The 16,506-nt window shown below is 49.0% G+C and overlaps 1 protein-coding gene across 12 annotated transcripts in view; it reads right to left on the reverse strand.

The window, feature by feature from the left end:
* MSI2 (musashi RNA binding protein 2) overlaps nucleotides 1-16,506 on the reverse strand; it is a 372,867-nt gene that overhangs the window by 74,327 nt on the left and 282,034 nt on the right. For all 12 annotated transcript variants that reach the window (XR_012130677.1, XM_037003866.2, XM_037003865.2 and 9 more), the window contains one exon: nucleotides 3,777-3,859. Coding sequence is in view for 11 of the 12 variants with exons in the window: in XM_037003866.2 (XP_036859761.1) it covers nucleotides 3,777-3,859 (83 nt within the window). In the remaining variant the exon portion in view is untranslated. The remainder of the gene's footprint in view (nucleotides 1-3,776; nucleotides 3,860-16,506) is intronic.

The raw sequence follows: 16,506 nt of genomic DNA on the forward strand, positions 1-16,506 counted from the left end.
CCATATTTGCAATTCACTGGGACCTGTGCCAAGACACAGGGAAGGCTGCATCTTGGCTCCTGTGGTTTGGGCCCTGAGCTTGTGTGGCAGCCAGCTGCCCCCCACTACCCCTCATTCACCGGCCTCTGGGGCAGTGGGTGAAGAGGTCTGGGAATCTGTCATGGCCAACAGGGACCCCTTATATCTACCTGACCGTGGCCCTTCCTCCCAGCTGGGAGTCTGGCCCCGAGTGAGCCTATCTCCTTTGCCTTTTCTCTTAGTTAAACATGGAACGACGTGGGCCATGACATGGCTTACTCGGAAGGGGTACTAGGGGCCCTGGCAGGCTTGAGCTCAGCTAGATGGCCTTTAAAGTCCCTTTTAGCCCGGAGGAGGGGACTAGCCTACTGAGTGCAAATGTGAGCTCTGGCCTTTAGCTCACTGGACTTGAAATTGGGTGCTGCCACTTACTGACTGTGTGGTCCTGAGCAAATTACTTAACCTCTCTTTTTGCCTCACCTTGCCTATCAGTAAAATGGGATAATAACTGGTACCTACACTGGACTGTGTGTAATAATCAAATGAGAAAAGATGCATAAAGCAAGTGCTCAGAATATGTAGTGAGCATTCAAAAATGTTAGCTATTTGTGGGATCTCTGCATGGGAGAATACCACGTCAGGTCTTTCTGGCCATCCCCCTGCCCTCATGTCCTTAAGGCAGGGTCTGTATGGGGAGGGAGGTAGCTCTGTTCCTTTGTAGGCAGGAACGCTCCTACCTGCTGCTGGCTCTCCTGGATGGCAGAGAAGGGCCCTCATTTTTTAAGATGCCTAGGAGATTCACCAACCAAATTAGATGGGAATGGCTTTGGGAATGACAGTGCGCCTCACTGTCATGTGGTTTCTCATCTAATATTTTATTCATTCCACAATTATTTGTACAGGGCCTACTGAGTGCCAGGCATAGAAGCACTGGATTAAGAATCAGAAGACCTGGATTCAGGTCCTAGCTTTGTGCCAAATCAGCTGTGAGACCTTTCTTCTCTGTGAATACGAAAATTCGCAGGCCCCTTTGGGTGCGGCACAGCCATCTGTCCCTGCTGAATTCACAGAGAGATTGCGAGGGCTGCAGGAGATGGATCTTCACAGCTTCGCAGCACAGTCCTGTTTAGAAAACACTCCTACAGACATTCTAAGGACGGGCTTCCTCTTGGCAGCCTCAGAGTTCTCAGTCTTTCTGATCTCACATTTGAATTCTGTCCATAGCCCAGTTTAAATTCATTTCCTTTTCTTTGGGCCTCAGAAGTAGAAATGAGTATCACAGAATCCACAGTGGTTCAGGATTCAGGCTCCTCTACCAACACCCTTCTTCAAAGGAGAGGAGCTCTCTGGAGAAGTCCTTTCAGTGGTGACCACATGGACAATGGCAAGAGCTAATGTTTATCAAGCTGGGTCCTGCTCAGGCACTGTGCTCAGCCTCTGCCTGAGGTATCTCCCCCAGGCCCAGCCAGCCTGCAAGGGGTCATTACAGGCCCTGATACACTGCGGCTCAGTGAGAACCAGTAACATACCGATGCCCTTTCCCGGCACTTCTAGAGTCCCCCTTAGAGCCTGTAACTTGTGGGGCTGTGCTGGGCACCAGCCACGATGCCTCCAAAGCCTGTCTGTAGTCCTAACCATTCCGACCGTACCTCTTCCTCTTTCTTCTTCCATATCTTCTGATTCTTTTAAAGAACAAGTACTCGCCCCAGATTCAAAAGACAACACAATCCAGTCACCTGCACCTGCCACGGTCAGCCTCCCTCTGGGTGGAAAAGAAAGTGACAAATGTGTAACGGCTGGGGACAATGGCTACCAACCCTGTAGTAATCATTCTGAGACTGAAACTACCTTCTGATTGCTGTCCCCTACATTATCTGAGGATTTGTCTTCCCACTCCCAAACTCAAACAATTGTCTGGATAGGTCATTTGGCAGCCAGTAAGCTCTAGATCTATGCTCTTTCACTACCCAGGCAGGCTTGGGGTACAGCCCCTGGGCCTCAGTTTCCCCAATGGGACAGTGAAGAGAATAAAGCTTTTTCCCCACTTGTGTCTCAGGCTCATTTCAAAGCCAGTTAGTAGCATGGGGTCTGACATATGCATTCAAGGCAGCACACGGCAAGGTCTCTTGCCAGTCTACAGCAGGCCTTCCCGATGAACCGTTAAGTCCTGGCAGGACAGGTATGGTGTCTGCCAGCGCTCTCAAATACTTAATCCACTCCCTGCTGCCCTGGCAGACTCAGAGGAGGAGTCTATCAACAGCAGGCCAGGATAGGAGAAACAAGGCCTCTGGGCACTGGAGGCAGGTTTCCTTTTATGCCCCCTGTCTCTTTAGTTTTAAAAATAGCAAACAGTAACCTACAAAAGACAGAAGTACCAACTGGAAGGAACCAACTTCAGGGAGGCAGAGAAGGCCTTAGAGGGGACCTGTGTTACTCCTACATGCTCATCTCCCCTGTACCATTTCAACGCCTGAGCAGACACCTCCAACCTACAGTATGCAAAGAAATAGTGTTTTCATTTTAGATGCATATGATGGCTAGGAACAATACGAACAATATTATTTTAGTGCCCTGGGAAAAAATTAGCAAGTCAAATATTGAATCACGCCCATAGTACCACATACTAAGCAGATTGCTTTGATCTTATCCACACTAAAAGCTCTATTATTGAATTTTAAGTCAGTGAACACATATCAGACCAATATACAATGTGTATCAGAATGCATGTTTCAGAAGCAAGGAATGTTTTAACTAAAGAAGGAGAGTATCAAAGTTACAAGTGTGATTTCAAACAAATTTGCCCTCCCTCTTCTTTTGGGGCTGGAGGCTCTGCTGGCTAACCAAAATGTTTTGGCTCCAAAAGACCTATTGATAGATCCAGAAATCCTGCTGTGCTCCTATCTTTCTAGAACTAACAAGGAAGGGGTTTCTTACCCACCTACTCAATTTGTAGAAAGGAGTTTTAGATGTGAGCCAGTGTGCACATTCTGCACATGGTATGGCGCCCTCTGGTGGCCATTCCTCCGGGAGGCCTACCTGGCTCCCCAAACTTCCATCGATCCAACCTCCCTCCCTGTTGAGGGTGTCCTGCCAGGAAAAGGAACTTTAAAGAGCAAAAGGGAGGGAAGGAAGCAGGTGATCATGAGGGTAAAGCAAACTGACCAGATGGGGAAAATGGTTACCCAGCAGGGCCCAAAGAGAGAAATCATTTCAGCAATAAACTTCCCATCTAGCATTTCCCTTAAAAAAACCAAGTCAAACGGCAAACATATCCTAAACCAGGGGTTGGCAAATACAACCTGCAGGTCACATCTGGACCCCCTGCTGGGTTTTGTACAGCCCAAGAATTAAGAATGTATTTCTTCACATTTTTAAATGGTAAAAATAAGTGTTTCGCGACATGCGAAAACCACACGAGATTTTAATTTCAGTGTCTGCAAACAAAGCTTTACCGACCCAGTCCCGCTCACTCATGCACCTATTGCCTGAAGATGCTTTTGTGCTATGATAGCAGAGCTGAGTAGCTGCAACAGCCAGCTGAAAATATTTACTATTCGGCTCTTCGACGAAAACGTCTGTCAACTCCTGCTGTTCACAGGGCTGAACCCTTAGAATCTAGTTGCCATGCTGCCCACCCTGCCCCCACCTTGGAGCATGACGATGGTGGGGGGTGGAGGGCTGCAGCAGTCTGTAGAAACAAAGGCGTGTACGTGGGGGAAGGGAGGCATTGCACTTCAGGGCAACCCCTACACACTTACCATTTTATTATTGATTTCATGGAAATGAATCTCACAGACTTTCTCCACAACGTCTTCATTCTCAAAAGTGACAAAGCCAAACCCTAAAGGATAAAAGGGAAACAAACAAACAGAGAGGGGGTGGTGAGTTCAGTTCCGGCCAGCCCACATGTTTTTCTACGATGTCCTGCAATGGTGACAGGCTCCTGATCAGAGGGTAGGGGGCAGATTCCTGGGAAGGGCCTCTAGGCTGAGGAAATGATTTCTAATTTGTACAGAGCACCCTTCCAACAGTGAGGAAAAGTTAATGATTTCATCCACGCGCAGTGGGTGCTGCGCAGTTTACATTTGCCCGGAAGCAAAGGAGAAATTTACTTGTCTATTGTTTACAAGGGTCAGAGCCCTGTGGTTCTCCACATGGTGGCAGGCGGGTGGGCTATCGAGAGCTGCAGTGGGATCACTGTGGGGCCATGCTTGCCCTTTCCGTGCTGGAACAGCCAGCCCGCAGGTCAGCCTCTAGACAGAGGCAGTTATTTGTCCTTTTCTTCCTGAATTACTTCCTCTAATACCTCATCAGGACATCCTGAGGCCTGGAAGAAACTATTAAAAGTTTCAGGCCTCTGTTCTGAGCAGGCATCCTTTTTCCACTGCGGCTTCAAAAGCGCTGTAGATTTGGGGCAGTTTAAGACTGTTTGATGCCTGCTGTCCGCCCGTCAGCGATCCACTGTATTTACTCGGCTGGAGACCAGCTTTGCTAGACAAGCTGTACTAACGAATTCTGGCAGCCAACTGCTGCTCAGCATCTTGAGTTCTTCTCAGTACCCTCCTGCCCCTTGTTTTCTTCTCCCTCCTGCCCCTGATGGGGTTCCAGCACGCTGCCCCATCTGTGAACCCTCTTGGCAAGCACTGCTTCTGCACACAGACCCACTTAGGACGGACCCCACCTCGGCTGAATTGTAAAAGCACCGTCAGTACAAACAGTGGGAGGGAACACGGGCAGGGGTGCAGACACTCTGATATGGAGAAGCAAACCTGGGTTCGAGTTCTAACTTTGCACTGAACTTATGTCATCCTCGGAAGCCCCTTCCCCTCTCTCAGCCTCGAGCTCATTTGCAAATTAAGATGGTGAGATTGATACTGGGTCCCACACCTCAGGTCACAGCCCAAATCAGGATTTGCAAGGCTCTCTGCTATAGACTGAATGTTTGTATCCCCCCAAGTTCCTATATTGAAACCTTAATCCCCAATGTGATGGTGCTAGGAGGTAAGGCCTCTGGGAGACATTTAGGTCATGAGTGTGGAGGCCTCCTGAATGGGATTAGTGCCCTTATCAAAGACAGAAGAGAACTTGCTTTTCTCTCTCTGCTCTCTGCCACATGCAGATACAATGAGAAGATGGACATTTGTAAACCAGAAGGAGGCTCTTCACCAAAGACCTGACCATACTGGCACCCTGATCAGGTCTTTAGAGCTGTGGGAAAGGAGTTTCTGCTATTTATAAGTCACCCAGTCTATGACACTGCTACCGCAGCTAGAACTGACCAGGACACTCTCCTCCCCACAGATACGAACCTGGCCGAACACAAGCATGTACACACCAACAGGAGCATGAAAATCAGAATGGTTATTTCTATATCATGATGATTGGAGTTTGCTCTCAACGAGTAAAAAATACAGATGCTTCTGTTTCAAGCTTCTATGTCTACTTTGGTCCCAGAAACCCAAGGTGGAGAAAAAAATCTCTAAAGTCCCTTCTGTTTCTCTGATTGCCAGTTTCTCCTAAGGAACAGCAAAGAACAGGCAGGTAAATTGAGTCCTTACATCAGAGCTCCTGCAAGGTCTAGAAGATTCCTCAGGAGAGGAATGGAAAAGACCACTCTCAGCTCTCAATTTCCAGTAAAACAGAGGGCCAGGACCACCATACGAACGGCAATCATGATCTTTATTATGATATGTAATTTATTACCACACCAAGAACCAGGCCTAGGTTCCCAGTCTACACAGCCCAGGCCGTTACAGACAAGTAACGCGGAAACTCAGACACACCACAGGGGTCATAAGCATTGGAGCAGGGGCTCAAGTGACCAAGTTTCTCCCAGTGTGATCCTGGAGAAGCCGGGTCCTCAGGCAGTATTCTCGTTGAAATGAGGCACAAAACTGTTTTCACCAGGTTTACATGTCCCCCCGAAACCAGGCCCCCGTGAAAGATGCCCTGCCATGCTCTGGGTCCCCTCAGCTTGAGAGTCCTCTTCTCTCGGCCCTTGGTTCCATGTGGAATGCGCAGAGCTGTGTGAGGGCCACACCCAGAGGCAGTCTCCAGGCGATCTCCCTTTGGGTTTGCTGTGCTGGCTCCCACACCCTCTTCAAAGGGGCCTGGAGCCACCAGTTAAACCTGCTACCCTGGCAGGGACCCCCTGCAGCACACAGAGGGCTTACATCATTTGGGTTAATCCCCCCCTTCCTGCCTACCGTCCTAGAGCTCAGACCCCAGGGGCCCCTCGGGAGGGGATTGAGATGCACTGCCCTTCAGAAGATTCTCCTGGGAGGGAGGGTGGCACGGCAGAGGAGGTGGGCATCTGCCAACACTGGCTTAAAGGACAATGGCAGGGCTGGGATCTCACTCACTCTGGGGCCCTAGGACGCAGAGCCCCTCCACAGAGTGCTGGGCGGCTGGGGCTGAAGGAAGGACTGAAGGAGCAATGCCTGCCCCTCTGGTCAGAGCATCACATCCTTAATCCCCTCCAGACAGATCCGGCTTCCTTCTGCACTTACTGGCACCACCCCAGTGCCGGGTATTAGGAGGACATGGAGAACAAGGTAACGTTCTTCTTAAGCAATTCGCTCCGAGAGGCACAGGTCAGAGGCTCCCACTCAGAGCACCTCCCCTGCTCAGACCTCATCCATCCCTCCGACCCTCCTTCTAGCTTGTGGGTCACTCTGGATCTCTCCCATCCCTGACTGTCTCTCTAAGCCAGGACCCAAACCCAGGCAACATGGGGATAGACTGGTTCTTAGGGGGAACCTCACTCTAATTAGGATGAGTGTAATGGGTTGAACAGTGGCCCCCAAAAGCTATGTTCCTGTGCTAACCACTGGAACTCACAAACGTGACCTTATTTGGATGAAGAGTTTTTGCAAATGTGTAATTAAATTGAGGAGCTTAAGAATGAGGGGTGGGCCCTAAATCCAATGACGGGTATTCTTACAAGAAAAAGGAGAGGGAGACCTGACACACAGACACAGGCAAAAGTCATGTGAAGGTGGAGATGGAGACTGCAGTGCTGCAGCCACGGGCTAGGGAATGCCTGCAGCCTCCGGAGGCTGGCAAGGCAGGGGAGTCTGCCTTAGACACTTCGGAGGGAGCATGGCCCTGCCGACACCTTGATCTCAGACTTCTGGCCTCCAGAGATGTGACAGAATATATTCCTACTGCTGTAAGTCACCTAGTTTGTGGTTATTTGTTATGGGAGCCTCTGGAAACAAAGACAGCAAGGCTAGAGGTCTCAGCCAGCCCAACACAGATGAGTCACACATGGTCTCCTTTAGCCAGGCCATGTGTGTGCTTTGGATAAAAGCAGGAGAGTGTGAATGAACCAGCCAAGCCCACCTGAGCCGCTGGGAAAGAGCATGAAGTCAGGGCCAGTCCAGGGCACTGCTCCACGAGCCAGAGGAAGCCTGGTTTGAAGCCAGCTTGCAGTAGAGCACAGGTACTTGGTCCTGAGATAGCGCCCAGGGTAAGTCAGGTCCTGACCAGGAACCAGGGGTTGAGTCCACTACCGTGGAAGCTGCTTTTTGTTGCAATGGTCACCTTCCAGTCCACTGTGCAAATCACCGTCTGAACTCCAGGCCCTGCACCATTCAGGATTCACCACTGCCCACTTCCCACTGTGCCAGTGCTGAGAGACGGAAGAGGTTATGGAGCTATAGACAGGAATTAAAATGCAGACTGTGTGCCAGCAAGGTGGGCGCAGGACTCATTCCATCATTTAAAATTCTGACTCTGATATTCTCCCTGCTGGTCCCTTCCCAAACCCTGTGGTACTCAAAATTCGAGTATCACAAAAATGATTTTCCTGATTAAAGGAGAAAGCCTGGATTTCAAGCCTATGTACCTTGGATGCATAACAATTCAGCAATGTCAAGACTCATTTGCAGTATTTTAAAGATCTATATCCTTTCCACAGCCCTGTTTGGCCCAATAGAGAAAACAGGCTTGATTATGTCTAAAATATTTATTTATTCCATTTGGAGAAAGCAAAGACGAAATGAAACAATTATCAATAAATGTTATTCCTGAACGTATACTCATTTTTAGCTCACAGGTGATCATTTACAATGAATTAGTAACTTGGGGACAAATAACCCCCAAAACAAATTAGACTGAAGAGTGAAGGACAAAATAGTGGGTCAGAGTGAGGGATAGGATGGCGGGTGGGAAAAATTCTGTTATGGCATCAAAGACGTTTTTCTTTTTTAAAATTAGTTTTTAAACTGGGCAAAATGTACATAACATCTGCCATTTTAACCATTTTTCAATGCACAGTTCAGTGGCATTCAGTATATTCATGATGTTGGGTAACCACCTCCACCGTCCATTTCCAGAACTTTTCCGCCATCCTAAGCTGAAAGTGCGCTCACCTGGCACTAGCTCCCCACCCCGCCCTCCCTCCATGGGCCCCTGGTAACCTCATGCGGCTTCCCGTGTCTAGGCATTCGCCCACTCTAGGTGCCCCCTAAGGGGAATCACACAGTATCTGTCCTTTCCTGTGTCTGGTTTATTCCACTTGGCATAATGTTTGTTTTCAAGGCACCTTGTCTTTTGAATAGTCTGCTGGATGTACAGATTCTGCAGAGGACTCAGGAAGACTGATTCTTCTTGAGAAGGGGCCAGAAGGATTGGTTATTTTCCTCCCATTTTTACAAAAGACAGTCCCGCAGGGAATCAGAAATGGAGCCTCATGAAAGTTTCATTAAACTGAGGGCGTAGCAGCCAGGTAAGAAAACACATAATCATCCTTGCTCAAAAAAAGCAAGGCCCAAATAATGAGCTGTGTACCCTCAGAGAGTCCCCTCCCCACTCTGGGTTTCTAGCAGAAGTGGGCAGACCCGGTAGGGAGTGCATGGGGTGGGGTGGTGTCCTAACCTGGTCCCTGCAAGGCAAGGACTTTGACCCATGTGTGTCTTCAAGGGCTCCCCCTCCACAGAGCCCTGTGGGGTGCCCCTGCGAACACCACCCACTCAGTTCCTCATTTCCCTTGGTCCTAAGGAGGTGCCACCCTGGAGCCAGAGAACTCCTCCTCAGGTATCTGAAGTCACTCAAGCTGCCACGTGGAAAGGAGAGCAGTACCAGGGACCGACAGTGGGGTGGCGGGACGTGTCAAAGGGCCAAAACTTGAGGGAGCAACAGGTAAGTTCACCAAAGAAATCCTCTCCCCTGCCATCTGCAAAATGGAACCTGCCCAGCCCCTCATGAGGTCCCCACCTTAGCTGCACCCCACATTTCTGAGAGGCCCCCAGGAGTCAGCAAAAGTGGAAGAAAGAAAGTGGTAGTAAGGCTAGCGCCAAACAAAAAGGGATTTAGAAATGGACATCAATAGGGTGGCAGTTGACAGGGTGCAGTTAAAAATTAAATGCTACTGTATTCTCCTGAATTAAGCTATTATTGGAAACTAACAAGGAAGCTCTATTCAAGAGAGAAGCATTTAACAGTCAAACCTTTTTTCCCTCTTTGATTCAAATGAACAAAGCTGAATATTCATCTGAGTAATACAAAGCTATGAAAACACACAGAAGAAGAGAATAGAAACCTGAAAACAAGATACCTCAAAATTAAAATGACCTGCCCCAAACACAGTCCCTGAGGAACACCCAACAGTAAACTTACAAATAATTCTTTTTCAGGTCAGGGAGGGAAAGACGGGAATGGCCTCCTCCTAGCCTCAAAATGGTTTCCTTCTGTTATCATACAGGTCAATGAACGCTAACAGGCAATCACGTAGTGCCTTTGCAACTTGTGTGAAAATGAGCGCAAGTCATGAGCTAACACACTTGGCTAATGGGGGGAATGAATGAGAAAAACCTCACAGTCACATTTATTCTGAGTATCCCATGAGGAATCTAAGGTTTGTGTACGCAAGTATATTCATAACTCACGTAGCTTCCCTCTCTTGCTAATAACCCAGTGTTGCAGGAAGCAGCAATGTCCGCGGGCTGCTTTCAATGTAAATACGAATCCCGTGGGTTTGGGTGCACTTTCTGATTCAAAATGCTTCTCATACATCATCTCACCCAGTCCCTGAGTTGCGTAACCCTGTGAGAGGTGGGGCAGGCTCCACCATCATTTTGCTCAAAACTGCTTGCACAGTGAAATGACCCGTTGTGGTGACATGTGACCACTAGGCCAGAGCACGTATCAGGAACTTCGTTGATCGGTAAGTGCTCAGAGATGGATGTGAGTCTCCGAGGCCGGAACCCTGGGCCCTGAGGCCTGGTGCTCTGCACGTGCCATCACAGAGTCAAACCCCCTCTGCTGTGTTGGTTAGCGACATTTCACCTCGGGTTGCCCCCCGTTCCCAACTCTGATCATTTCCGGGCCATCTCTATCGGCTACAGCAGGTTTGGCAAATTGGCTTCATCTGCTCATAAGGGTTTTCCTAGAACCCTAGATAGAGAAGGTCTGAGCCCCCTCCTGCGGGCCTATCAGGCAGGAAGAGCCGTGATGAGCAGCAGGCACAGACGCACAGTGCGATGGGCTGCCTTCCCAGCTTCTGAATTGCCCTAAAACCACAGAACTCAGAAGACTGATCTGTTCCAAGAAAAAAAACCAGCTGTCTTTCCAAAAGAAATGTTTCCCATTATTGATCGCCATTTTGGGACCCTCGCTGTGCGTATCCTGGACACCAGTGAAATCCACTCTGAGTTGCCATTAGTTTCCTGAGCACTTTCAGACATTAGGTGTTGGACAAGAGGTGGGGTGACAGTCCTGCTGTGTCTGCTTTCCCACCCAAATGATAATGTGGACTTTGGTAAGAGACGAATGTCATTTCCCACTGAGCCAGGGATGGAATCCCTTCAGTTAAACTGAATGCTTGGTACCCTAAAGGTGGTTGTTCATTATCAGTCTGCATTCTAATAATAATTTTAAGTCAAGAAAGCTTATCTACATTGATTGAGCAGCCATTCCTTAACTGAGTCTTTACATGTCCTTCTGTGGAGTAGGGACCAGTGTTCCCTCTTTACAACAAAGAACTGAGGCTCAGGTGGGAGGCTAATTCTTCTCTTCACAATCACTTTCTTCCTCTGAAGTGGGATATTCTGAGCCCCTATCTCCTGGACTAAAAACCTGTCCTGCAACGTGGCTCTAGAACCCTGCCCATCACTTTTCCCTGTGAGAACCTCTACACACTGGGCCATAGCACCTCCTCCTAACTACAGAAGGGAGGCAAGGAGAGTGTGGGAAAGATATTCGTCATGAGCCCTCACCCCCGAAGTATGAGTCCTTCAAAATAAAGGCAGTTGAGGGATGCTGAGGTTTGGTACAGAGGTGCACAAGTACGGCTTTTATAAAGTAAACAACTGGAGTATCTCCTGAGCCAGTCTATCCTAGGATTGGCGCAGGGCAAACGACTTCTCTGAACATTTCCAGACTGCAATCACAGACCTGCCTGGAATGAAGCTGGGTTATCAAGCATGAGGCTGGAGACTTCTTGCAGCAAAATGGCTCTCTAAGGAGTCAGCCACCCTGGAGGGATAAACAAAGCACTCACTCCCCTGACCTCAGTAAGAACAAAGAACAGGGGCAGGCACGCTGACCTGAGCTGGACACAGGACTCAGCCTTGGGGCTGGTCAGAACAAAGACTTGCGGGCCAGGCGGCCATCAGAGGCAGCCGATTGTACCACCCTCCCCCAGGGCCAGCAAACAAGGCCGCCACCGATTCCAGAGGTCTGCAGACACCACCATGCTGCACTGCCCTGTCCTCTCAATACCCTTCTTCCTCCCTGACCCTGAGCCAACTGAGCTGCCTCCTTGGGGGGCCCTTTCTGAGCTGGCCTTCCCTCCCTGCCATATCCCCTTCAGGGTGGCTTTGCAGCCCTTCCGCTGTGGCATCATTCATGCACCTACTTCTTCGTTTCCACCAGTAGTTTGGCAGCTGGTTGCTGTAAACTATAATAAAATGCCTTTCCAAAAAATGAAGGAATGTGACCAGACATGCCAGACATCATGATATTAAAGCCGTGTCAATTAATTTCTCCCCCTGCTTGATAAACGAGCCCCATTCCATCTCTTAATAATGAGGAGAGAAACAAGAAAAGTTGACACTTAGTTTAATTTATTTTCTTAACTTGCCTGGTCATATTTCTTTCTGCCTTGCAGAGCTGGCGGGGGCTGTGGGGAATTACAAGCAGCACGCGTGCAGGCAAGGCGTGGATCGGTGTGCATCGACACGGGTCTCCTTTATTCCCACACACCACTTAATCAGGAGGTGGGAGTGACTCGGTGAGCCAGCTGGCACCTGCGCCTCCCCAGCCACCTTGGGAGGTTGGGGGAGTTCGGGGATGGGGCGGGGGGGGGGGGGGGAGTGATCTCAGGTGTGTGGAGAATCAGATAACAGAAATGGCCCTATCAGGTTTCCGATCTAGTACAGAGAAACTGCATGAGACTGAATTCCCTAAATTAATATTAAGCTACCTTGGTGGCATTTGCCGGAGGGGAGCCAATTTCTCAACTGGAAAGGTGCTTTTCTTTCCTTTTCATCCCAAGGATGCTCTAGTCAACACCTGACCTTGAAATGAGAGCATCAGCCTCAAAGTCAGAAGCCAACCATGAACCAGCAAGCGGCTCATTAAGGCTTTAGCTATAAGCAATGTTTTTCACATGGCCGCTGTAACCTCAGGACCACTTATTGAGGCCCCTGGGCCAAAATTCAAGTTGGGGGTGAAAGGAGAGTGTACTCCTAAACCTGCGTGTCTCAACTGGTCTTTGGCGTTTTTTTTTTAATGGAGAAGGGACTTATTAAAAGTGCAGATCCTGAGCTCTGCCTGCCTCCTAACATGGACTCTGTGGATGTGGTCCAGGAATCTGCATTTTAACCAGCTCTCCGGTGATTCTGATGTCCATCCGAGCCTGACTCTTCTGTTTCCCAATTCAGGATGAGCCAAGTAGAGATCACTTGGTAAAAGAAGAATCCAAAACTTTCCACAGGAAAGAGAATCTCTAGGCCCCCATCTCACATGAAGGGGGAAACTAAAGCTGTGTTAAAAAGCCTCTGACATCCTATTCATGGAGAGATATGACCTCTTAACCCCACAAGCAACCTTCAACTAAGTCAGGAGGGGAGACCAGGGGCAAAGGCGAAGCTTCTCTCTCCCAGGCCCAGGAAAGGATCAGAAACCAGTTCATACTGAAGTGTAAATGACTGACTGATGTCCCTTCCACTCTCAGAGGTATTAGTGGTTTACCCATATCAAATCCTCATGTGAAAGCAATTAAGTTCTACTTAATTGGAAATTATATTTCCAAACAGGTATTTAGGTGCTGGGAGAGATTTTTTTAATTGGTGGAGGACACCTCCTTGAGTCTGTGAAATTATGAATATACAGAGGGCTTTACAATGGAGTGAGGGATCTGCAAAACCAGTCAGGGAGGTTAGAAAGGAAAGTGAGAGAAAGGGAGGTAGAGAAAGAGATTCAGAGAGCAGGTTGGGTGGAGGGAGAGACCTCCAATCATCCCAAACCATTTTTCTAAGAGAGAAATCTGCAATGAATACTGATTGTGTGATTTGAAAGTGCCTGCGGCTGCAGGAAAGTGTCTCATCCCAACCTCTTGTTAACCGACAGGGAAAAAGCACCTGTGATCCAGGCCAGACAACCCCAACCTCATTTCATTCCGAGTCTGCTGCATGGCAGTGATTCTGTGAATGACACCTGTCAGGGCAGCAGATTAGTTCACAAACCTATTTTTTTGTGCATGGTGTTCCATCTTGGCCAGGAAAATAGTCAGTTCTTGGCGAGAGAGACACATATTACTGCTGTTAAGTGCCAATATAAACTCTGGGACGCAGTGGTAAATTCACCAAATTAAATTGCTAGACAACTGGCTCAGATCAGGACCCCAGCAGAAGGTGCCAGGGCTGCAGCACGTGCCCAGCGGGGTGGAGAAGGCTGAGGTCGTGTGCGCAGCCAGAGCAAGGGCACAAGGATGCACTGCCTCCTCATCTGCTCTAGAAACCAGGGCCTGGGGCAGCTGTGGTGGGCTCCACTGGCAGGAGCATGTCCTTCATGGCTTTTCAATCCCAGGGTTTGCTGGGCACAGGGGAAATGCGGGACTGGCTGGAAGCTCTTCTCTACAAAGGCAAGGTACTTGGTGGGTACCCTCAGGTTCTCCCCCAAGGAATGGGTTTCAAGTCTGTCTCCTTTTCTGACACTCACTCTCCAGCCCCACCCATCAGTGAATCCTGGCAGGTAAGAGTGAATTTCAACTACCCTAATGCCTACCCTGAGGTAAGGTGGAAACAGGCTTGGACTTTGGGTCCAGGTAGATCTGGGCTCAAATCCTGACTTCAGCAATAACTGGATGTGTGACTGAGCAGGTTACTCAATCGCTTGACCCCAGTATCCTTTTCTGTGAGGCAGAAGTAATAAAATCTATGTCATTAGCCAGCAGGATTGCTTGAAAAAAAGGGTTGGCCACTGTCAACCCACCAATCAAATGAGACTTGTTATGGCTTCTCCCCAACCTCTATCTCCACACGTTTACCTTTGCCCTCTGCCTTGAGCCTCACTTGTTAAAATTCATTTGACATGTGCTGTGGAGATGTCCTGGGGGCTTTACCAACTACTGCAGTGGGAACAGATTCAGGAGAGGAAACACAAGTCACATGGCAAATTCCCAGGTGGTATTATTTCAGGGACCCGACTGTGTATCTTTTTCCATGGAAAAAAAAAAGAAATACTGAGCCTTGAGTGCCAGGCCCTGTGCTGGCTGAGCAGAGTGTGGCCACGCTGGCCCTCAGCCTGACCACTGACAGGCCACCAGCAGGTCCTACGTTCACCCAGGACTGGGGACCTGCAGTATGGCCACAGATTTAAAAGCCACGGGCCACTGTTCTTAAGGAAGGACACTGCTGTCCTCCGAGGAGGGAATACAGAGACAGAGAAACAAAGTAGGAGGGTGGTGGACACCCATAGTAAAACCTGCTTCCCAAGGAAAGGTGGGGAGCAGCCCTGAGCCCTACTAACCCCAGCATGGAGAGAGAACCCCTCAGAAAAGCCTCAGCTTCCCCAGCAGTCATCTCAGGATGCCCACCCACCTCCTGTCTAACAATTCTTGGGGAACGATTACTGGTCTCAGAGATGGTTCCAAAACTCCATCAAAAAAACCACTACTTGGAAGCAGGTTTTCAGCACTGCCACAAATTATATGACTTTTATTATGAGGTATGGTTTCAGAATAGTCCCCACTGACAGAGCCCTGGCTGGATGCCCGCCGGGCCTGCCACCCGCTCTGGGCCCCCCAGCAGAAGGGTCATTTCTGCCTGTGCTTGCATGGCTCTGGCTGGCCTCGCTCCCAGCAGACCTGCCTGAGGCTGGGGGTAGAAAGCTGCCTGCCGAGGTGTCTGTGCAAGAGGCACACGCGCTTATTCGTGGAGTGGGGGATGACCTATTTCCTGGCTGTTAAAGGAACTGTTTCTAACATCTGGAGGCCAGATCGCTCGGAGAAGCTGAGCCCAGCAGCCCAGGCACCCCAGTTGCAGCAGCAGGTCTGCTGGGAGCAAGTGGAGGCGGCTCCTCAGTTGCTCCATGGCCTGGGGTGGGGACAGGGAGGAAGGAGAGGAGAGGCAGGAGCAGGGTCTGCACTGTGTAGCTCGCTACTCGAGGTGACCCACCAGCCAGCAGCCTCAGCACCAACTGGAAACCTGCTGGAAATGCAGTCTCTGGCCCTACCCTGGATCTCACTGGACTTAAATCTACATTTTAATAAATTCCCCAGGTGATTTTTATGTAAATTAAAATTTAAGAGGCACTCGTCTGGAACAGTGACTCTCTCAACAGTGATTCCTACCTCAGAATCACTTAGGAAAATATTTTGCAATATTGATGCCCCGGCCACTCTCAGGATTGAATTAAGTGTGGGGCACTACCCTGGCATCTGTATTAAAATCCCCCCAGGTGATTCAGATGCACAGTCAGGGTTAAGAACCACTGGGAAAAGGAAAAAAGTATAATGCCTAATTTTTATTTATCATTGAAAACTAACTTCAGCCTCACTGATATTTAATATGTGCACTAAACAATCATAGTGCCTTCACATAGCCATATGTTGTAAAGACATGGGTCTTAGAGGTACTTTATAGACTGCTGAAGGAAAAAGATAATGCAACCATGGGGGTGAGGTCAGAATGGCACTTCATTTATTCACCTGCTGCCAGCCTTGCTGGTACTCATGCTGTTTAGGTGTGACTGGTAAATGCACATATAGATTATGCGCTTCAGCTTTAAGGAAAGTAACAAAATGGTTATTGCAAAGAAAACCTCGATTGGAGATAACACTAAGAATATAAGCACATGCCACTAACAGAAAATGACAAGCTGACCCTTCTCTGACTCTGAGCAACAAGTCTCAGCCACATCATGCCCCCACAATGTGTTCTGATCACACGGGACCTGCAGCAGCCAAGTGAATGAGAACTTTTTGAAAGTGCTTTTCAACAGGGACTTAGGCCGTGGAGAAAGCACCTGGAAAATAAATGT

Source organism: Manis javanica, chromosome 4 (assembly GCF_040802235.1).
Source record: "Manis javanica isolate MJ-LG chromosome 4, MJ_LKY, whole genome shotgun sequence".
Taxonomy (NCBI): Eukaryota; Metazoa; Chordata; class Mammalia; order Pholidota; family Manidae; genus Manis; species Manis javanica.